The sequence below is a fragment of the Aythya marila genome (genome assembly GCF_965140915.1).
Source record: "Aythya marila genome assembly, chromosome: 31".
In the NCBI taxonomy this organism is placed as follows: Eukaryota; Metazoa; Chordata; class Aves; order Anseriformes; family Anatidae; genus Aythya; species Aythya marila.
The window spans coordinates 288,539-307,489 of record NC_139072.1 but is presented as its reverse complement, the minus strand read 5'-3'; the positions used below and the strand labels follow the sequence as shown (position 1 = coordinate 307,489).

Below are 18,951 nucleotides of genomic sequence, written 5' to 3'. Positions count from 1 at the left end.
CCCCCCCCCGGCCCGCCGCAGTGTTTAACACAAGTTTTTACATTAAAAACCTGTGCCCCCCCCGCCCGGGGCCATTAAAACCTTTTGTGTGCGAAGCGGGAGCCGCTCTTCTGTGGGGGGGGGGGCGGGTACGAGGTGCTAAAAAATGCCCCCCCCTCACCCAGCTGGGGTGGATTCGGGGACATTTGGGGACATTTTGGGAACATTTTGGGGTGTGGGGACACCTGGGGCCTGACCTGGCCTTGTGCAACCCCCTCCCTGTGCGTCAGCAGCCCCAAGGGCCCGGCCTTGTGTGTGTCCCCCCCCCGGGTCCCCATGGCTGGGAAGGGCCCAGCTGGACCCAGTGAGGGGGGGGGCACACAAAACCTGTCGGAAAGGGGGGTGGGGAGGGACACCTGGGGACTTTTTGGGAAGGGGGGGCACAGCTGGGGCCCTTCCCAGGGCTGCTGTGGCCTGGGGCAGGTGGGGCCGTTCCCAGGGAGGGGGCTGTGTTTTGGGGAGGGTGGGGGGGGCACCTCGGGGCAATAAATGGGGGCGGCGGCGGGGCCGGGGCCGAGCAGCGATGGCGGTGCCGGTGCTGGTGGCGGTGCTGGCGGCGGTGCTGGCGGGGGCCGGGGCCCAGTGCCCGGCGGCGGCCGACCTGCGGGGGGTGAACGGCACCCGGGTGTGCGCCGAGCTCTTCACCGACGACAGCCCCTACTACGACCAGTGCTGCGGGGGCAAGTCGCTGGTGGTGGAGTGCGGCGCCGACGTGCCCTACGTGCCCTGGGAGTGGTCGGGCAGCGTCTCCTCGCTGGTGGTGGGGCCCCGCTGCCAGCTGACCGTGTGGGCGCTGCCCGGCAAGCACGGGAAGATGAAAACGTTCGGGTCGGGAGCGGTGCCGCGGCTGCAGGAGGTGCGGCGGGGGCTCTTTGGGACCTGGAACAACGCCATCCGCGGGTACTACTGCAAGTGCAACTGAGGGGGGCGGCGCGGGGCAGCAATGCGGGGCAACGCCGGCCGCGGCGCGTCAACGAGAGTCAACGTGAGTCAACGCAAGCCAACGCTCACCAACAAGAGTCAATGCGAGCCACCACACGTCAACCGGAGTCCACACAAGGCAGCGTTGGCCACCAAACATCAGCATGAGGCTACACGAGTCACCAGTGGCCACCGCACGTCACCACGAGTCAACGCTGGCCAACGTGAGTCAACGCGGGTCAACGCAAGTCAATGCTGGCCAACGTGAGTCAACACGAGCCAACACGAGTCAAGGCAAGTCAATGCGGGTCAACGCTGATGGAGGTGGGCTGCCCCAGCTGCCCGGACCCCCCCCAAGCCCCCCGCCCTCTTCCAGCTCTCGGCACAGCCAATAAAGCCCTGAGGATGTGCAGCTCCAGCCTGGCAGGTGCTTTATTGGGGAGGGGACGTGGGGTGGGGGGCGCGGCGGCAGCTTTTAGGGTCCCCATGGGCACCCCCCCCCCCCAATATTACCTCCTCATCCCCAAGCAGGGAGCCAGTGGCTGCAGGGCCCCCCCACACACCGTGACCGTGTCCCCTGTCCGCAGCCCTCCCCCCTCCCCCAAAAAAGCACAGAGGGGGGGACACGGCGCTCTCCAAAAGGACTCGTGTAATCTCCAGGGGGCCCCGCGGCGGCCCTGGGGCTCCCCCATCCTGCGGCATTACAAAACGACAATATAAATAGCTTTAGTTAAAAAAAAAAAAAAAAAAGAACAAAAACAAAACAAAAAAAAGAGTGTTGGGGTGGAGGGGGGGGCCCAAATCAGTAGTGTGGCCGCGGGGCTGTAGTGTTGGGGCTGCGGGGCCACGTCCCTCCCCCAGGGGGGGTGGAGGTGGCCTGACCCCCCTGATGGGGACAGAAAGGATTTAAAAGGAAAAAAAGAAAAGGGGGGGGGTGTTGAGATGCCCCAAAAGGCCCCCCCCGGGGTGGGAACGACACAGGGGCTTGGTGAGGTTGGGATAAGCCCCCGGCCCCACAAACCTGTGGGGAAAAGGGGGACGAGGCCAGCACCACGGCCTTGCCCCTCCCCACATGCCCCCCCCCGACTCAGTAGTACGGCGCGGGAGGGCCGGGCCCCCCCCAGCTGCCCCCCAGTCTCCCCCAGTAGCGGCACAGTCACAAATCCAGTTCGAGGCGAGAGCCGGGAGGGGGCCGGGGCGGCCGGCGGCCCCTCACCGCATGCGGTTCTGGCGCATGAGGGGCACGATGCAGGAGGGGGGGCCCGCCTTGCCCAGGAAGGGGTGCTTCAAGAGTTCGTTGGCCGTGGCCCGCTGCACCGGGTCCCGCACCAGCATGCGGTCCAGGAAGCCTTTGAGAGAGGGGGAAACCTGCGGGGATAAAGCCGGGGGGGTCATCGGGGGGAGGGGAAGCAGCCTGGGGGTGTCCCCGGCCCGGCCGCCCCTCTCTTGGCTTTACCTTGTGCATGTTTTTGAGCTTGGGGGGCAGATTGTCCCGGATCATCTTCATGGCCTTCAGGGGCGGCTCGTTGAAGTACGGCGGCTCCCCGTCCACCATCTCGATGACCATCACGCCCAGGGACCAGATATCCACCTGCGGGCAGGATGAGGGGAGCGTGAGGGGGGTTCTTTTGGGGGTAACAGCCCCCCCCCAAGCCCCAGAGCCACCCCCCGACTCACCTCGGGGCCGTAGGGCAAGCGGGAGATGAGCTCCGGCGCCATCCAGTACGGGGTCCCCACCAGCGACTTGCGCCGCGGCACCTCCTTGTTCACTTGGGCGCAAAACCCAAAATCGGAGAGTTTCACCTGGAGGCCAGGGAGGGCAGTGGTGAGAATGGCCCCGGCCCCGTTTCAGCCGGGGGGGGGGGGACACACGCTTTCAACTGCTTTCTGGGATCGACCCCATCCCAGGGGGGATTTCAGGTGTGTCACAGCCCCGCTCCCACCCCAAAATCGCCCCTCACAGGCTCCCAGCTCGCATCCCCGCCTCAGAAAGCCCCAAAAACGCCTCCGCTGCCCGTTTTTGGTGCTTTTTTTTTTTTTTGGAGGAGGAGAAGGAGGAAGGGAAGCGGCGCCTACCCGGCCGTCGTGCGTCAGCAGGATGGAGTCGCTCTTGATGTCGCGGTGGATGACGCCCTGCGCGTGCAGGACGGACAGGGCCTTGAGCACGGCCAGGCAGACGGCCGCGATCTGCTCCTCGTTCATCCTGCGGGGGGGAGGAAAAAGGGGGGTGAGGGGCCAAGGAGACACCCCTGGGGTTTGGGGGAGGGTCTGGGGGGGGGGTCTGGGACCCACCTGGTGTGCGTGACGATGTCGGTGAGCGCGCCGCCCTCCAGGAACTCCATCACCACCCAGAGCTCGTCGCCCACCAGGTAGCTGTTGTACATCTCCACCACGTTCTCGTGCTGGTAATCCCGCATGATCACCACCTGCCGAGGGAGCAGAGGCAGGGGGAGGCTCAGGGAGGGGCGCGCCCAACTCCCAGCGCCAAAAACGGCCGCGTTCGACCCAAAAAAAAACACAACAAAAGCCGCGGGGTCCCCGCTGCGCCGCCTGTACCTCGTTAAAGAGCAGCTCGCGCCGCTGCTGCTTGCGCAGGTCCATCTTCTTGACGGCCACCAGCTTGCCCGTGCTCTTGATGGTGGCGATGCAGACGATGCCGGTGGAGCCCTCGCCGATCTTGATGAAGTTGTCCAGGTAGCTGCGGGGGTCCCCGGGGTCCACCACCATCTGCAGGGCCGCCCGGAACTGCTCGTGGGAGACGCGTTGGGGCTCCCGCTGCGGCGAGCGGGGCTGCTGCTGCTGGGGGGGGGCCGTGGCGGCGGCGGCGGGGGGCTGGCGGGCGAGGTGGGGGTCGGAGGCGTGCGGGGTGAGGCCGGCGGGGGGCTTGGGGCCGCCTTTGGAGCGCGGCGGGCCGGGCGGGGGGGCGCGGGAGGAGCCGCTGGTGCCGCTCACCGGCCCGTTCGATGCCACCTCCTGCGGGCGTCCCGGCCGGTGCTCTGCCTGTGGGGGGGGGAAACGGGAGGAGAGGGTCTGGGTTAATGCCAAAAGAGGGTCCGGGGGGGGGGATGGTGCAGGATTTGGCTGCCGGGCACCGAGCACCGGGTGCTGACGGTGTGGTGAGGACGCTGCCGGAGGAAAAGGCGGCGTTGGACGGGCTCGGAAGGAGCAAGGAGAGCGAGGAGAGCGGGGAGGAGGCGACCGCAGCGGCGCTGGGGGCTGCTTCCGAGCCCCCCCGGCCCCAAAAAAAGGCTGGGGCTGGCACGAGGGAGCCGAGGGGCGACGCTGGCACGGCCCCGGGGAGGAAAAGCACAGAGCAGAGGCGGCCGGCGCGGGGCCGGTGGTCTTCGGCGCAGGCCAGTCCCCATGGGAGCGGCGCTCGTTTAGGAAGCAGAGGAGAGAGGCTGCTTTTGGAGGAGGAGGAGGGCAGGCAGAGCGAGGAGAAAGAGGAAAAAAAAACAAAAAAAAACACAAAAAAACACAACCCCAGCCGGGGGAGGAGAGATCTCTGCCAAGCTCTGCGCGGAGAGGGGGAGCGGGGGGGCCTTTACCTGTGAACCCGCGCCCCTGCCGGGGTCGGTGTCGGCCCGCGGGTAGGTATTAAAGGGGCGTCCCGTCTGCTGAGCCGTCTTCATCACCCCCTCGCTCACCGGGATGTTGGGAGTCCGCATATTGGGCCCCGAGAGCGGGCGCTTGTCGCGGGGGGACTGCGGGCTGCTGTCGGCGGCGTAGGTGGATTTGGGGCGGCGCTCGCAGGGCTCGGGGCGCTCCCGCCGCAGCACGGGCTCGCCGCAGTCCCGGTCGGGGGGCCTGGGGTACTCGGGGGGGGGCGGGCGGCCCCCGGCGCCCTTGGGGCCGGGCTCCTGGCCGCGGGGCTGCTGCGGGTGGTGGGCGCGCTGCTCCTCCCCGTCCCGGGGTCTCTCCTGGCCCTGCTCTAGCTCGCCGCGGGCGCCGTGGAGCTTCTTGTCCTTGCCCCGGGCGTCGTGCGGGCGGGCAGCGGGGGGGCCCTCGGAGAGGCCGTTCTCCTGGTAGAGGTGGTCGCGGCGGGGCGGGAAGGGGGGGCTGTCCCTGCGCAGAGAATTGGAACGGGACACGGACATGTTCTCAAACTCGTCCAGCAGCCAGCTGAGGGAGCCGTCCTTGGCGGCTTTGGTGCCCCGCACGATGGTCTTTTTTTGTGTGTTTTTTTTGTTTTTTTGTTTGTGTTTTTTTTTTTGGCGCAGGAGGCGGGACGGGATGGCGGGCAGGAACACAAAACACAACAAAAAGAAAAGAAAAAAAGAAAAAAAAGGGGAAGAAAATAAAACAAATAAAAATGAAATGCTTGGTGGTGACGGGGACGGGGAGGGGGCGGCTCACACAGACGGGACGAGGGGAGGGGAGGGGAAGGGACGGGGTTTCTGCCGGCTGGCCTGGATGCTCCCGGTCCATTAAATCACCTCCCAATTAGCAGAGCGCTGTTAATGGGAGCTGGCCGAGCCCTGCAGAGGAAGGGGAGAGCAGCCCTGGCTTCCCCACAGCCTCAGGGCCCGCCCCACGCTGTCCCGAGCCCTTCCAGGAGGTTTCCAGGCGTCATCGGACCCAAATAACGGGGTCCAGCCCCGGGGAGCACAGCCCCTACCCCTTTTTTTTCGTGCTGTGGGAGCATCCAGCCAAAGCGGGCCCGTGGCGGGGGCCAGCAGGGCAGAAGGGAGATGCCGGGGACCAAATGAGGGTGACGGGGGAGGAAGAGAGGAGCTGGGGCGGGCAGACGAGCCAGACTTTAAAAAACGACGTGACGGTGGCGGAGGGCAGCAGGCACGGGGAGGGGAAGGGGCAGGCACCTTTTTGGGCTTCCTTTTAGGAGTTTTTGGGTTTCCTTGTAGGATTTTTTGTGGTTTTTTTTTTTCCCATGAGGGTGAGGACGGGGAGAGGTCGTGGAGACATCCAAAGGGCCCGGCGGGTTACGGGGCCCCAGCTGCCACCTTACCTGCTGCGTGGCACCCCGGGAGAGGGGGGGGCGCAAAACCCAGCCTGGGCTCCCCGGCCCCGAAAGCCGCCTACCTTCTGCGAGCCGTGCTGGATGGCGGTGATGCAGACGGGGTCCACCAGCGGCTTGGGCCGCTTGGCCGACTCCTCGATGATGCCCTGCCATTGGCGCGGCAGCCCCGTGAACTTCTGCTCCTGCTGGTCGTAGCCCGTGTGGACGCGGTGCTCGAAGTTGGAGGGAGCCGAGATCTCCAGGCGCTTCTTCTTCTTGCTGAACATGGTGGGGCCGCCTACGGGACCTGGGGGGTGAAAAAAATGAGGCCCGGAGGAGGATGGAGGCGGGGAGGTGGGAAAGAAGCACCCCTGCTCCGTCCCTCCTGCTTTTATTACACGACGGCCCAGCAGCCAAAGCAAACTGGGAGCTTTTTGGGGTCCTGGGAGCACTTCCCGCAGTGTTTTCCGCTGTGGTGCATGGATCTGGGGATTTTTGGGGCTTTTTGTTGTACAGATCCAGGTCCTGCAGCCTTCAGCACCTCTTGGTGTAGCACTGGGCTGGTGCGGGGCCCCCAAATCGTGCTGCCACCACGGCAGCTTCCCTTTGCTCAGCCCACCTCGATGTAACGCTCCGAAATTTAAGAAGTTGAGCAAAAGCTGCCCGCAATCACAAGCTGGGAGCCTTCTCGGGCCTTGGGGCCAAGCAAGAAGGGCCCGAGTGTTTGCTCAGCTGCTCCAGCACCCCGAGGAGCCTCAGATACGCACGGCGAGGCCGCTGGAGCCAAATCTGACACGGCCGTGCCCCTTCTGGGACACCCAGCAGCAGGGAGAAGCCCGTTGGGCGCAGGAAAAAAGTGAAAACGGAGCAAAAAGGGAACAAATCCCCTTCCCCGGGGGGGCCCGTCAGGCTGCCGCCCCCCAGCCCGATGTCTGACGCCCCCCCTCGTGTCCAGGGCCGTGGTCCTGAGGTTCTTGGCCCCACAAAAAGCCCTCGGGGTCTGTAGGACGAGGAACAGGAGGGACAAAGCCCAGGGTGGAGGAAGCCAGGCCCCAGGGCGGACCCCGGGGCGCTTTGTCCCGGTGTAAACACCGGGGGCAGGCACAATGGGGGCTTGTTTACACCCCCGCATCCTGCCCAGCTCCGCGCTCGGGTTTTGATTCTGCCCAGCAGGAGCTCGGGGCGCTGGCGAAACTTTTCCTAAAACCAACAATTTTCCGTGAGCCAGGCAGCGCCACCTCGGTCCCTGCAGCCACCACCTACCTCCGAGCTCCTCCGGACCTCAGCCTGGGAGGGGAAAGGCCGAAATTTTGGGGTTAGGAGAGAAAAAAAAAAACACCACCGGGTCGCTGTGCCAAATCCCCCAAGTTTTTCTCATCGTGCCAAGGAAAACGAGCGGCCCCGGGGGGGGGGCAAAGCCCGGCCAGGTGGGTTCAGGACGGGGAAGCAGAGGGCTGGGACTGGCCCCAGGAGGCCCCGCGTCCTCAGGGCTTGGTGGTGGCAGCTTTTTTTTTTTTTTTTTTCCTGCCTTTTTTTTTTTTCCCTCGCAGGAGCTGAGGAGCAGGAGGGCAAGCCCCGCGCTGCCCCAACCCGTCCTGCAGGAGCAGCTCGCTCCCAGCACTTCGGGACGCCACCGCACGCACCCAGCGCTTCCAGCACCACCACCTGGCTCCCCCCCCCGCCCCCCCCCCACCTCCTGGCAGCGATTTGGGGCCGTTTCCTTCCATTCTGCGGCTCCCCGGCGCCAAACTTCACAGCTCCGGGGGTCGAGCCCTTCCTTCGCGCAGGAAATCGCGGCCCCGGCGCCCGCAGCCACGCTCCTGGCGGGGGATTTGCCTTCCTGCCCCCCGTTTTCAGGGCTCGGAGCCCCCCGTTGGGCACGGGGGGCATTAAAATTCCTCCCCGATTTCAAATTTTACCATTTTGAACATTTTGAAGGCCCCGCGTGGAGCCCGGCCCCTGTTTTACCCCACAAAACCTCCCCTTGGCCCCAAATCCCGAGCTGCTCGGGGGCGAGCACGCGGCCACCTCGGGGGCTCGTTACCTTAACGAGGTCGGTCCCGGTTCTCCCGGGGGGGGGCTTCAGGCCGGGCTCTGGGGCCGGGGCAGCTTCACCTCGCTCCGAGGCGCCGCCGGCTGAAGTCATCCCGGGGCGCGCAGGCGCCGTGCTCCGCCGCCCCCCCCCAGCCACCTGCGAGCCTCTCGCCGCCCCCCGCCCAGCCCCGGGGGTCCCGGCCATGGCTCTCACCCCACAGAACCCCCCCCCGAGACAAAGAACCGCCCCCCCCGTGTGACATTTTGGGCAGAAATCCCCTTTCTGGATGAGTTTTAGGGCTCGGCAGGATGCGGTCCCAGCTCGGGGGTCCCTGCCAGGTACCGGGGGTCTTTTTTTTTTTTTGGGGGGGGAGAGGTAGGGGTTAAACCCAGCCCGCTGCCCCCCCCCCAGCCCGGCACATTCCTCACAGCCCAGGTCCCCTGCGCTTTGTTTAATTAGTCAGCCATTAACGAGCGCTGCTGGCAGGCAGGGCAGAGCTCTGCCCTCGCGCCAGCGCCTCCCGAATCCGAGGGGGGGCCCGGGGGCAGCTCAGCTCCCGGCTCCAAACCCCCCTGCTGCAATTTTAGGAGAGCCCCGAGCAGGGAAAGCTCCTGCTCCAGGCGCTTCCGACCTCGCCCGGGCTCCAAAAGTGAAGAAACTTCCCCAAAAAAGCCCCTCCCGCGGCGCTCACCCCTCCCCAAAACCCCACCTGCAGCTCCTTAAAAATAATAATAAAATAAAACCGAACCCCAGCAGGACCCCGCACCGCTCAGCTGCGAGCCCGAGGGGAAGAAAACTGCCTGATAAAACCCAGCGGGGAGGGTGCGGGGACCGAGGGACCCCCTGGAGGGCTCCGTTTTGGGGGAAAAGGGGACAGAAACGGGGTTTGGGGTTCAGGGGAGTCACAAAACTCCCCAGGAAAGTCACAAAATCCCTCCTGAAGCCACAAACTCTTCAGGGGAGGGGAGGCGGCAGCCCCGAGGGGGCGACCCAAGGACCTGGTCCCCGTGGTGTAACGGAGCTCTAATTACCATCTTCCAGGGGCTCTAATTACCATATTCCGGGGGCTTTAATTACCATATTCCGGGGGTTGGAGCGTCTCTGCCGTGCGAGAGCCGGGAGGGAGGGCAGGAGGCCGAGCAGCGGGGCTCGGAGGGGTTAAAGCAGCCGGAGCGGAGGAGATTTGAGCCGGGGGGAGCCAATGAGGCAGCAACGTTTGAACAGCTTTTGAAACAAAGCAGCCACTCAAGGGGCAGGACGGAGGCAGCCCCGCGGCTCTCCCGGCCTGTTGCAGCCCCTGGCGAGGAGCAGAGAGCCGGCAGCGAGCCCTCGGAGCCCCCCGTCCCCTCTGGCGGATGAGAGATGTCCCTCAGACACCGGCAGGGACCAGCAGCAGCTCGGAAATCTCCAATTTCCAACTTTTCAGCCCATAAAACCCCGGCAGCCGCAGTCCCAAACTGAGGATGGGGCAGGGGGGCCCCGCTGGAGCTCCCCCCCGGCCCCAGCCCGCTACCGAGAAGCCCATTTTGGCCCTTTACTACTTGGTGCTAATTAAACTGCGAGCTGATTAGGCGGGGCAAGCCTTTAATTAGCCTCTCGCACCGCTGACAGAAATCGCAGCTCACCTGCGAGGAGCGACACGGGGGGAGGAAGAGGGCAGCGAGCGCGGCTCAGGGGAGTTTTGTTGCTGGTTACAGCTGGCTCTTCATTAAAAGAGGCATTAATTAATCAGTGTGGATCCCCCGCTCCCGAAACCGGAGCTGGGAGCTCGCAGGCAGAGTTATTTTTCTGGGGAGAAACCCCGAGGGTTTGGTTCAAAGGCGCACGGAGCTCATGGGGCGCTGAGGGCAGTGAGGGGCTCCTTCCCCCACTCATCCCCGCCCCAAAATCCCCCCAAAACCCTAAAAATGAACCCCAATGAAGCATAAAATGGGACCACCTGGAGAAAGAGCGCGGTTTCCACCCAAAAAGCGTCAGCCAGGCTGAGGAAAACTTCCTCAAGAGGCTGCCAGGGCTGGTCCGTGTTTGTCCTGGCAGCAGGCTGCTCCTTCTTTGGCCACAGCCCCAATTTTGGGGCTGTCCTGGGGGGGGCTGCGTGTCCCCCAGAGCCGCCCTCCGCTGCTTTTTGTTCTCTTCCAGCTTCCCCCACCCAGCAAACAAAGCCCTGCCGGCCACGGGAGGGCCGAAAATGCAGCACAACGCGTTTATCCCCGGCAGCCGAGCTCAGCTGAGGGAACAGCTGAGGGAGAGGGCACGGAGTTACGCAAACAAATAAACCCAGAGCCCGAGACGGGCTGGGAGTGGCGCTTTCTGTTCTCATTCCGTTCAAAGCGGCTGAAATCGACCCGGCGAGGGCCGCCCAGGGCGAGGCAGGGGGGCAGGAAAACACGGGAGGGCTCGGAGAAACCCAGCCCGGAGCTCCCCACAGCTCCACTCACCTTGAGAGCAGTGAGAGGAAAGCCGGGGGGTGTATGAGGAGCCCAGAAGAGCACCCCCAGGACCTTCTGCTCTGACTCTTTATGTAGGAAAAAAAAAATCTTTTAGTCTTTGCAACCTGTTGCAACTACCTGTGTGAGCTCAGCTGGACCCGAGCATGTGGGGAGGAAAGCACCTGGCTGTGCACGCCCCAAAGAGCCAAATGAAGGCTCTGGGAGCTTTAAATTTAATATTTCTTCCTTAAAAGTCTCCCAGTGACGGCGCTTTTTCTGATTTTCCTCCCTTGCTTCTGGCCAGCGCTTGGGGAACAGCCCCGGCGGGGCAGGAGGACGCTTTGGGGACACCACAGCCCAAAAGCATGTGCAGAATTAGTACTTTTGGGATAAAAAAAAACAAACAAAAACCACTCAAAGCAGGGGCAGGAGCCGGCTCTGCCTTCCCCCTACCTGCAGCTCCTCACCGCATGCCGGGCCCCGGGCGGGCGACGCTCCTCCAGCGGGCACGGGGCCGCTCAGCTCCCACCGCTCGCCCTGCGGGACGAAAACAGGGCTGTTTTGGGGCTGTTTGGGGGTCAGCGCTCCCCCTCAGCCCCCCCCAGGTTTTGGGGCACCCCACACCCCCCACCCGCCTCCCCCTGCCCCATTCTGCCCCCGTTCCCCTCCATTCCCCCCATCTCCCCCCATTCTTCCCCTTTCCCCTCACTCCCAGCCCCTTTTTGCCCCACCCCAGCCCCATTCAGTGCGCCCCCCTCCCTATCCCACCCCCTAAACCCCACCCCAGACCCAAGAACCCCCCGCCCAAAACCCTCCCGAGCCCCCCAAAAACACCTCCCAAGCCTCTTAAGACCCCTCCCAAGCCCCCCAGGACCCCCCCCGACCCCTCTCACCCCGCCGGGCCCGGCCCCGCCGCTCCCCCCTCACTCGGCCGCCGCCATGTTGTGAGGGCGCCGCAGCCCCTGCCCGCCCCCTCCCGTTGCCTAGGCAACAAGCCCCGCCCCCCGCAACAACACCCGCCCCCCCGCCAATCACCCGCAGGTCGGGCCGGGCGCAGCCAATCGGGCGTTGCTCCGCGAGATTGGCGTTCGCGCCGGCCAATCGGAGAGCGGGGAGGCGGGACGGAGGGAGCCTGAGGGGTGGAGGTGCGAGGTAAAATGGCGGCGGGGTGAGGGGCGGGAGGAACCGCTCCCGGGCCGGCCCCGAGGCGGGATGGGGGGGCCCGGGGGAGGGCAGGGAGGCGGGCGGCGTTAACCGGGTGTCCCCCCACGCAGGCCCCACCGGCGCCGGGTCCCGTAGGATGGCGCTCCGCAATCTGCTGAGGGCCGCGGCCTCCCTGCGCGGCTGCGGTGCGTATCCCCGGCCCCTCCCAGCGCTGCTCGGGCCTCCCCGAGCCGCCCCGTGGCCTCTCATTTATCCCGCCTTTCCCTCCCCGCAGTTCTCGGGGCGCTGCCCCCCGCTGGGAAGCAGCCAGCCGCCCCGGGCTCGCAGCAGGCCGCCGGCATGGCCACCCTGAACCAGATGCACCGGAAGGGCCGGCCCCCGCCGCCCCCCGTCAAGCTGGGGCCCACCTTCGGGCGGCCGCAGCTGAAGGGGGTGGTGATCAAAACCCTCATCCGCAAGCCCAAGAAGCCCAACTCGGCCAACCGCAAGTGCGCGCGGGTGCGCCTGAGCAACGGCAAGGAGGTGGTGTGCTTCATCCCCGGCGAGGGCCACAACCTGCAGGAGCACCACGTCGTGCTGGTGCAGGGCGGCCGCACGCAGGACCTGCCGGGGGTCAAGCTGACCATCGTGAGGGGCAAGTACGACTGCGCCCACGTCCAGAAGAAGAAGTAAACGGCAGTGAGAGACAGTTGGGGGGATAATGGGGTCGTTTTTATGTCATTAAAGCCGAGCTCTGACCCGCCCGGACGCGCTGCGTGCTCTGTGAGGGGACGTAGAGAGGAGGGAGGGGCTTAAATAGCGGCTGGCCCCGCCTCTTCCGGTTTATGGAGGGCCCGCTTCCGGTGCCGGATCCAAGATGGCGGCGCCCAGGGTGCTGCTGGCGGCGGCCCGGCGGGCGGCGGCGGCGGCGGCGACCGGAGGGGGGCGTGGCCGTCGCGCGGCGGGGGGCGTGGCCGCGCCGCCGGGGGGGCGGAGCCGGCTGTACGAGCACGCGCGCGAGGGGCTGAGCGCGCGGCCGCGCCTGGACGTGGAGGCGCTGAGCGGGCGCGAGCTGGAGAGGAGGCGGGGCCCGCTGCGAGAGGGAGACCTGCGAGACATCGTGAGAGGGGCGGGGCCTCGGGGGTGGGCGGGGCCTGTGGGACATCGTGAGCTGTGCGGGGCTTGGGGGCGGGGCTTGAGGGCGGGGGCTTGGGAGTGGGCGGGGCTTGTGTCCAGGAGGGGGCGGGGCCTCGGAGAGCAGCGGGTGCTGCCCGGAGAGTTCAAGGGGGCGGGGCTTGTGCTGTGGGCGGGGCCTGAGAGCTGGCCCCGCCCCCAGCTGCAGACCTGGGCCCGCCTACGCGAGGTGCGCGCCGCCATCGCCCGCCTCGAGGCCCAGAGGGACGACGTGGCCCGGGGCGTGCGGGAGCTGGTGGTGAGTGCCCCGAATGTCCCCGAATCGTCCCCAAACGTCCACAAAGTGTCCCCAAGCGACCCTAAACGTCTCCAATTTGGCCCCAAGCTGTCCCCAGATATCCCAAAACATCCCCGAACTGTCCCAAAATGTCTCCAAACGTCCCCAAATTGTCCCCAGGTGTCCCAAAACTTCCCCAAATGTCCCTAAATGTCCTCAGATTGTCCCCAGATGTTCCCAAATGACACTAAATGTCCCCAAATTGTCCCGAAAGGTCCCTAAACGTCCCCAAACTGACCCCAAACTATCCCCCAATGTCCCCAAATCATCCTGAAACGCCTCCAAGTGCCCCCAAACCGTCCCCAAACACCCTCAAATTGTCCCCAAACGCCCCCAAACCTCCCCATCCCTCACCCTCTCTCCCCCCCCAGGCCTCCCACGCCAAGGACGCGCTGCAGGCGGTAAGACCCCGGGGCTGGGGGGGTGCCTGGTGCCCCCCCCAGACCCAGCAACTGGGGGGGGATATGCGGGACGCTCGTCCCCGTCCCCTGTCCCCCCCCCAGGTCCCCGAATACGCGGCGCTGCGGGCGCGGGGCCGCCAGGTCCGGCTGCAGCTGCAGGCGCTGCTGGCGGAGGAGGCGGCGCTGGATGAACGCTTCTACCTCAAGGCGCTGCAGCTCCCCAACCGCACCCACCCCGAGGCGGTGAGCTCCCAAAACCCCCCCGTGTGTCCCCAAAACCCCCTGCCCCCCCCACAACACCCCCGCTCCCATTCTCCTTCCAGCCCGTCGGGGATGAGAGCCAAGCGCGGGTGATGGAGGTGGTGGGAGAGAAGCCAGGTAGGGGGGGAACCTATGGGATGGGGGGGGGATTTCTTTTTGGGGGGGGGTATATTGGGGGGTGCAGGGAGGAAGAGGAGGGTCCCGGGGTGATGAAGGCTCCCTCCTGTCCTCACAGTGTTCGACTTCCAGCCGCGGGGACACCTGGAGCTGGGCGAGGCGCTGGACATCATCCGGCAGCGGTGAGTTCCCCCCCCCTTTTATTACATCCCCCCCCAAATTCCGGTGACCCCCCCCAGGTCCCGGTACCCCCCCCCCCCGAGGTGACAGCCCTGTCCCCGTGCCAGGCGCCTGTCCCACGTCTCAGGGCACCGCTCCTATTACCTGTGCGGGGCGGGCGCGCTGCTGCAGCACGCGCTGGTGAGCTTCGTCCTGGCCAAGCTGCTGCCCAAGGTGGGTGACCCCCCCCCAAAAAATCCTTAAATCCCCCCCAAAATCCTTAAATCCCCCCCAGATCCTAAAATCCCCCCCAACATCCTTAAATCCCCCCCCAGATCCTAAAATCCGCCCTCAAAATCCTTAAATCCCCCCCCCAGATCCTAAAATCCCCCCCGAGAATCCTAAAATCCCCCCTCCCCAAATGCTCCTCTTGCTCCAGGGCTTCCTGCCCATGACAGTCCCTGACCTGCTGCGAGGCGCCGTCTTTGTAAGTGCCCCCCCCGGGTTTTTTGGGGTCCTGTCCCCATTCTCAGGGGTTTTTGGGGTCCTGCCCCCCCCAGCACGAAGTGACCCCCCCCCCCCCCATGTGTCGTCCCCCCCCAGGAGGGGTGCGGGATGCAGCTCAACGCCTCCCCCTCGCCCGTTTACGCCATCGACCCCGCGCGCTTCGAGGACCTCTGCCTGGCCGGCACCTCCGAGGTGGGGATCGCAGGTGAGAAATGGGTGAAAAGGGGGGAAAATGGGGAAAAGTGGAGGGAAAATGGGGAAAAGTGGGAAAAAAAATTGAAAAAATGGGGGGGAAGTGGGGAAAAATGGGGGGGAATGGGGGGAAATGGAGGGAAAATTGGGGAAATGGAGGGAAAATGGGAAAAATGGGGAAAATTTGGGGCAAAATGGGGCCAAACTCCCTGTTTTCCCCCGTCTCTCCCCCCAGGGTACTTCATGGACCACGCGGTGCGGCTGCAGGACATGCCCATCAGGTACGGGGGCTGTGGGGCTGCTCTTTGGGGCCGGTGGGGCACTGGGGAGGCTTTTTTTTTGCCTGTCTGCCCCCCCCCCGACCCCTTTTTCCCCCACCCCCCACCCCAGGGTCGTCTGCTCCAGCACGTGCTACCGCGCTGAGACCGACACAGGCCGGGAGCCCTGGGGGCTCTACCGCGTGCATCAGTTCACCAAGGTAGGGGCAGGGGGGGCTCAGGAACACCGGGGGGGGGGGCTCAGGACCACCGGGGCGGGGCGCTCGGGACCATTCTGCCCCCCCAAGGTGGAGATGTTCGGGGTGACGGCGGCTGAGAGCGGGACGGAGAGCGAGGAGCTGCTGGCCGAGTTCGTGGCGCTGCAGAAGGAAATCTTCTCCGAGCTGGGGCTGCATTACCGGTCAGTCTGGGGGGGTCAGGACAAAGGGGGGGGGCCCTGTCCGTGTGTGTCCCCCCCCAAAATATTTCATCCCTCTCCCTGCAGCGTCCTCGACATGCCCACACAGGAGCTGGGGCTCCCCGCATACCGCAAGTTCGACATCGAAGCCTGGATGCCCGGCCGGGGCAAGTACGGGGAGGTGAGAGAGGGCAAAAAAACCCTGGGGGGGGGCAAATTACCCCTTTTTAAAAAAAAATTACCCCCCCTTTTTATTTTTTTTTTTAGATTTCCAGCGCCTCCAACTGCACCGACTACCAAAGCCGGCGGCTCAACATCATGTACAGCGACGGGGCCGGGCGGCTGCGCCACGCGCACACGGTGGGTGCTGACCCCCCCCGGAGGTTTTTAACACCCCCCCCGGGGTTTATGAGCCCCCCCCATCCCTTCACACCCCATCCTTTGCCCCCCCCAGGTGAATGGCACCGCCTGCGCCGTGGCGCGGATGCTCATCGCCCTCCTGGAGTGCAACCAGCAGCCGGTGCGTGGCGGGGGGGGGGGGGCGACACAGACGAATTTTGGGGGAGGCACAGAGCTGAGGGGGGGGGGCTAACGCTTCTCTGTCTCTTTGTGCCCCCCCAGGATGGCAGCGTTCGTGTGCCCCCCGCCCTGCAGCCCTTCGTGGGCCGCGCCGTGCTCACGCGGCCCCCGGCCCCGCTGCTGCGCTACATTGGCCCCAACCAGCCCGGGGGGGGGCCCCGGGGGGGTCCCCGTACTGGTGGGGGGGACACGGAGGAGCCCCCCCCCTCCCCAGGGCGTTAATGAATCCCTCAATTAAACATTTTGTTCCCCCCCCCAGCAATAAAACATCGACAGGCGTTTTATGGGAACCAGATTTGGGGGGGGGGGGGGAAATGGGGGGGGCACATGGATGGGGGGGCTGCCCCCCCCCTTTTTTTGTTTTTATTTTACAACTTTTGATAGAAATCCTCTACGCTACGCCCAAGGAAAAGGGATGTGGGTGGCGGGGGGGGGGGCATGGGGGCCCCCCCCCGAAGTCCAGCCCATGGCTTGGGGGGGCCCTGATAAATAGGGGGGGCAGCTGCAGGTCTGGGGGGGTCCCCACAGGTCCGGGGGGTCCCACAGGTCTTGGGGGGGGCCCTCAGTCCGCGCAGCGGCCGCTGTTGATGACAATGTCGTCGTATTCTTCCTGGGGGGGGACACAGAACAACGCTCAGCTTCTCCTGCCAAAATTTCGGGGTGCCCCCAGGGGGGGTCAAGCAACACTCTTCAGGGAGGGGGGGGAGGACAGGGTGCCCCCCCGGGGGGGGGCTCAGGTAGCTTTTCTGGGGCGGAAAGGACACGGTTTTGTGCAGAGGGGATGGGGGGGGCCACTCACGCCGCTGCTGTTGCCGCCACCGCCGTCTTCTTCATCCTCCTCCTCCTCCTCCTCCTCATCCTCGCTGTCCTCCGAGTCGCCGGGGGGGTCGGGGGCCCCGAAGGCGCGCAGCAGCTGGGGCAGGCGGGGGTCGGGGCGGTGGCGGGCGCTGTAGAGGGGGGTGCGCCCCCCGTAGCCCCGCGCCGCGGGGTCGGCCCCCGCCCGCAGCAGCAGCTCGGCCAGCTCGGGGCTCTGCGCCTCCACCGCCAGGTGCAGGGGGGTGCGGCCGCAGCTCGGCTCCTTTTTGTTTTTTTTTTTTAAAAAGGGGGGGGTCAGGGATGGTGGTGTGACCCCCCTCCGTGTTATCATCCCCTCCCCCCGTGCTCACCGCTTTGTTGAGGTCGGCGCCAGCACGCAGCAGCAGCTGCACCAGCTCCAGGTCCTTGCGCAGGACGGCGACGTGCAGGGGGGTGTAACCTGTGGGGGGGGGGCACGGGGGTGTCACCGGGATGCCCCCCCCCCGATATCGTGTCACCCCCCCCATATCCCTGTGCCAAACCCCCGCGGTGTTTTCTCTCTGTCCCCAGCCCCGTTTTGTCCCTCGGTACCCCCCCCCGTGCCATGTCCTGCGTCCTCCCCATCCTGTGCCCCCCCCCTGCCCCCCCCATGTCCTGTGACCCCCCCCAGTCCTGTCCCCATCTCGTGTCCCCTCCATATCCCACCTTGTGCCCCCCCCCACATCCCATTTCCCCCATATTCCGCCCCCACATTCAATTCCCCCCCATTTCACCCCCAAAAATCCCATTTCCCCCCCCAATACGCCATTTCCCCCCCCCACATCCCATTTCCCCCCCATTTCCCCCTCCCACCCCCCCAGTTCCCTCCCCCATACCCCCCCAACACCCCCCATTCCCCCCCCCACCATCATAATTCACGCTCTCCAGCTGCTCCCGCGTCTCAGGGGCGGGGGGGGTGCGGGGGGGCCCCAGGAGGTGGCGGGCACAGTCGGGCTGCCCCTCGCGGCAGGCCAGGTGCAGCGCCGTGTGCCCCCCCCGCTCCTGCACCCCCGGCCCCGCGCCCGCCGCCCGCAGCTTGCGCACGAAGGCCGGCAGCCCCAGGATGACAGCGAGATGCAGAGCGGTCTGTGGGGGGGGACATAAAAAAAATAAATAAAAGTTTTTTTTTTTTTTTTTTTTGTTTTGTTTTTATATAGGCCCCCCCTTCATTAAAGGTGCCCCCCCCGGCCCCGTTACCTGCCCCAGGTCATTCTGTAGGTCCAGGTAGGCCGTGCCCTCGGTGTGCTGCAGGATGGAGTCCAGGAAGGCCTCGTGCTCATGGATGACAGCGAGGTGCAGGGCCCTAAAAAATATGGGGGGGGGGGCGAGGAGCAGTCAGCACAGCCCTAAAATGGGGCAGGGGGGGTGAGCCTAAAAGGGGAGCACAACAGCCCTACAAAAGGGGGCCCTGATCCTACAAGGGGGGGGGAGCAGCCCTAAAGTGGGGGGCCCGATCTTACAAGGGGGGGTCCCAATTTTACAAGGGGGGGGGGTGTCTCGATCTTATGAGGGGGTGTCCGAATTTTATGGGGGGGGTCCCGATCTCACAAGGGGGGGCCCTAAAACCATCCAGGAGGCGCCCCCAGCCCTAAAACCCACGAACACCTCCCCCCGGCCCCCCCTCACGTGTCGCCGTCCTCGCTGACGAAGCTCAGCACGTGCCGCAGCCACGCCTCGGGGTCCGGGGCCGCCGCCGGGGCCTGGTCGGTACCGGGCGGGGGGGGGGAGGCGGGGAGGCCGCCGGGCCCCGCGGCCGGGCCGGGGCTGGGGGGCAGCGGCGCGAGCTGCCCGTCGCCCAGCGAGCCCAGGCCGCTGTCGCACCACTCGTCGCCCTCCGGCCGCTTTCCCCCCTCGCCCGGGGGCGGCGGCGCCGCCGCCTCCGCGGCCGCCATGCGCCGGGGCCGCGCTCAGGCCGCCATGGGCCCCGCGCCGCCGTCCCGGGAAATCCCCGGTAATGGAGGGGGGGAAACGGAGCGCGGGGGTTGCCGGGAGGTGTAGTTCTCCGGGTTCGGCCAATCAGCGCGGCGCGGCGCGGGGGGTGCTGGGAGATGTAGTTCTCGCGTTCGGCCAATCGGTGGTGCGCCACGCCGGGGGGGTGGGGGGAGGTGAAGTTCAGCTGGGGGTTTAGCCAATCAGCGCTGCCTCCCGCGCGTGGGGCACGCCGGGAGGTGTGGCGGGGGGAATGTGCCAGCGCGGGGTACTGACCAATCAGCGCTGCCCCCTCCCCGTGC

General features: G+C 65.9%; 5 protein-coding genes across 9 annotated transcripts; 3 read left to right on the top strand and 2 right to left on the bottom strand.

The window, feature by feature from the left end:
- Positions 1 to 547: 547 nt before the first annotated feature.
- SYCN (syncollin) lies at positions 548 to 1,372 on the top strand. The gene has a single exon (XM_082781594.1). It carries the CDS (start codon positions 563 to 565, stop codon positions 959 to 961), a length of 399 nt encoding a protein of 132 aa, XP_082637720.1. The 5' UTR covers positions 548 to 562; the 3' UTR covers positions 962 to 1,372.
- A 298-nt stretch (positions 1,373 to 1,670) lies between these two features.
- On the bottom strand, positions 1,671 to 11,337 carry PAK4 (p21 (RAC1) activated kinase 4). Of its 4 annotated transcripts, XM_082781588.1 has the most exons (10): positions 11,275 to 11,337; positions 10,835 to 10,918; positions 6,001 to 6,224; positions 4,509 to 5,126; positions 3,517 to 3,960; positions 3,253 to 3,386; positions 3,037 to 3,163; positions 2,638 to 2,763; positions 2,417 to 2,551; positions 1,671 to 2,328 (listed from the first exon to the last, which is right to left on the bottom strand). In XM_082781588.1, exons 3-10 carry the CDS (start codon positions 6,202 to 6,204, stop codon positions 2,173 to 2,175), a joined length of 1,944 nt encoding a protein of 647 aa, XP_082637714.1. In that variant the 5' UTR covers positions 6,205 to 6,224; positions 10,835 to 10,918; positions 11,275 to 11,337; the 3' UTR covers positions 1,671 to 2,172. The 4 variants fall into 4 exon arrangements, with proteins under 4 accessions (XP_082637714.1, XP_082637717.1, XP_082637715.1 ...); XM_082781591.1 differs by lacking the exon at positions 4,509 to 5,126; XM_082781589.1 differs by lacking the exons at positions 10,835 to 10,918; positions 11,275 to 11,337 and adding an exon at positions 9,030 to 9,105.
- Positions 11,338 to 11,490: 153 nt separating this feature from the next.
- On the top strand, positions 11,491 to 12,292 carry MRPS12 (mitochondrial ribosomal protein S12). 2 transcript variants are annotated; one of them, XM_082781566.1, is made up of 3 exons: positions 11,491 to 11,533; positions 11,656 to 11,730; positions 11,820 to 12,292. In XM_082781566.1, exons 2-3 carry the CDS (start codon positions 11,682 to 11,684, stop codon positions 12,215 to 12,217), a joined length of 447 nt encoding a protein of 148 aa, XP_082637692.1. In that variant the 5' UTR covers positions 11,491 to 11,533; positions 11,656 to 11,681; the 3' UTR covers positions 12,218 to 12,292. The 2 variants fall into 2 exon arrangements, with proteins under 2 accessions (XP_082637692.1, XP_082637693.1); XM_082781567.1 differs by lacking the exon at positions 11,491 to 11,533 and adding an exon at positions 11,539 to 11,549.
- Positions 12,293 to 12,386: 94 nt separating this feature from the next.
- On the top strand, positions 12,387 to 16,253 carry SARS2 (seryl-tRNA synthetase 2, mitochondrial). The gene is made up of 16 exons (XM_082781564.1): positions 12,387 to 12,644; positions 12,861 to 12,956; positions 13,367 to 13,396; positions 13,499 to 13,639; positions 13,720 to 13,774; positions 13,893 to 13,956; positions 14,062 to 14,167; positions 14,373 to 14,420; positions 14,537 to 14,645; positions 14,868 to 14,913; positions 15,023 to 15,110; positions 15,198 to 15,310; positions 15,395 to 15,488; positions 15,575 to 15,667; positions 15,762 to 15,827; positions 15,929 to 16,253. Exons 1-16 carry the CDS (start codon positions 12,402 to 12,404, stop codon positions 16,106 to 16,108), a joined length of 1,572 nt encoding a protein of 523 aa, XP_082637690.1. The 5' UTR covers positions 12,387 to 12,401; the 3' UTR covers positions 16,109 to 16,253.
- A 152-nt stretch (positions 16,254 to 16,405) lies between these two features.
- On the bottom strand, positions 16,406 to 18,684 carry NFKBIB (NFKB inhibitor beta). Its single transcript, XM_082781565.1, has 6 exons — positions 18,347 to 18,684; positions 17,918 to 18,023; positions 17,587 to 17,806; positions 17,053 to 17,141; positions 16,686 to 16,964; positions 16,406 to 16,496 (listed from the first exon to the last, which is right to left on the bottom strand). Exons 1-6 carry the CDS (start codon positions 18,610 to 18,612, stop codon positions 16,449 to 16,451), a joined length of 1,008 nt encoding a protein of 335 aa, XP_082637691.1. The 5' UTR covers positions 18,613 to 18,684; the 3' UTR covers positions 16,406 to 16,448.
- Positions 18,685 to 18,951: the final 267 nt, after the last annotated feature.

Excerpts from the sequence above, each read along its gene's own strand:
- SYCN (XM_082781594.1), top strand. The coding sequence starts at position 563 with ATGGCGGTGCCGGTGCTGGTGGCGGTGCTGGCGGCGGTGCTGGCGGGG.
- PAK4 (XM_082781588.1), bottom strand. The coding sequence starts at position 6,204 with ATGTTCAGCAAGAAGAAGAAGCGCCTGGAGATCTCGGCTCCCTCCAAC. Across the intron at positions 2,764-3,036 it reads TGCTGACGCACGACGGCCGG|GTGAAACTCTCCGATTTTGG; the intron begins GTAGGCGCCGCT and ends CCTGGCCTCCAG. Across the intron at positions 2,329-2,416 it reads AGCTCAAAAACATGCACAAG|GTTTCCCCCTCTCTCAAAGG; the intron begins GTAAAGCCAAGA and ends TTATCCCCGCAG.
- MRPS12 (XM_082781566.1), top strand. The coding sequence starts at position 11,682 with ATGGCGCTCCGCAATCTGCTGAGGGCCGCGGCCTCCCTGCGCGGCTGC. Across the intron at positions 11,731-11,819 it reads GGCCTCCCTGCGCGGCTGCG|TTCTCGGGGCGCTGCCCCCC; the intron begins GTGCGTATCCCC and ends CCCTCCCCGCAG.
- SARS2 (XM_082781564.1), top strand. The coding sequence starts at position 12,402 with ATGGCGGCGCCCAGGGTGCTGCTGGCGGCGGCCCGGCGGGCGGCGGCG. Across the intron at positions 14,646-14,867 it reads CTCCGAGGTGGGGATCGCAG|GGTACTTCATGGACCACGCG; the intron begins GTGAGAAATGGG and ends CTCTCCCCCCAG. Across the intron at positions 15,489-15,574 it reads GCCGGGGCAAGTACGGGGAG|ATTTCCAGCGCCTCCAACTG; the intron begins GTGAGAGAGGGC and ends TTTTTTTTTTAG.
- NFKBIB (XM_082781565.1), bottom strand. The coding sequence starts at position 18,612 with ATGGCGGCCGCGGAGGCGGCGGCGCCGCCGCCCCCGGGCGAGGGGGGA. Across the intron at positions 18,024-18,346 it reads GTCAGCGAGGACGGCGACAC|GGCCCTGCACCTCGCTGTCA; the intron begins GTGAGGGGGGGC and ends CATATTTTTTAG. Across the intron at positions 16,965-17,052 it reads GCGCCGACCTCAACAAAGCG|GAGCCGAGCTGCGGCCGCAC; the intron begins GTGAGCACGGGG and ends AAAAACAAAAAG.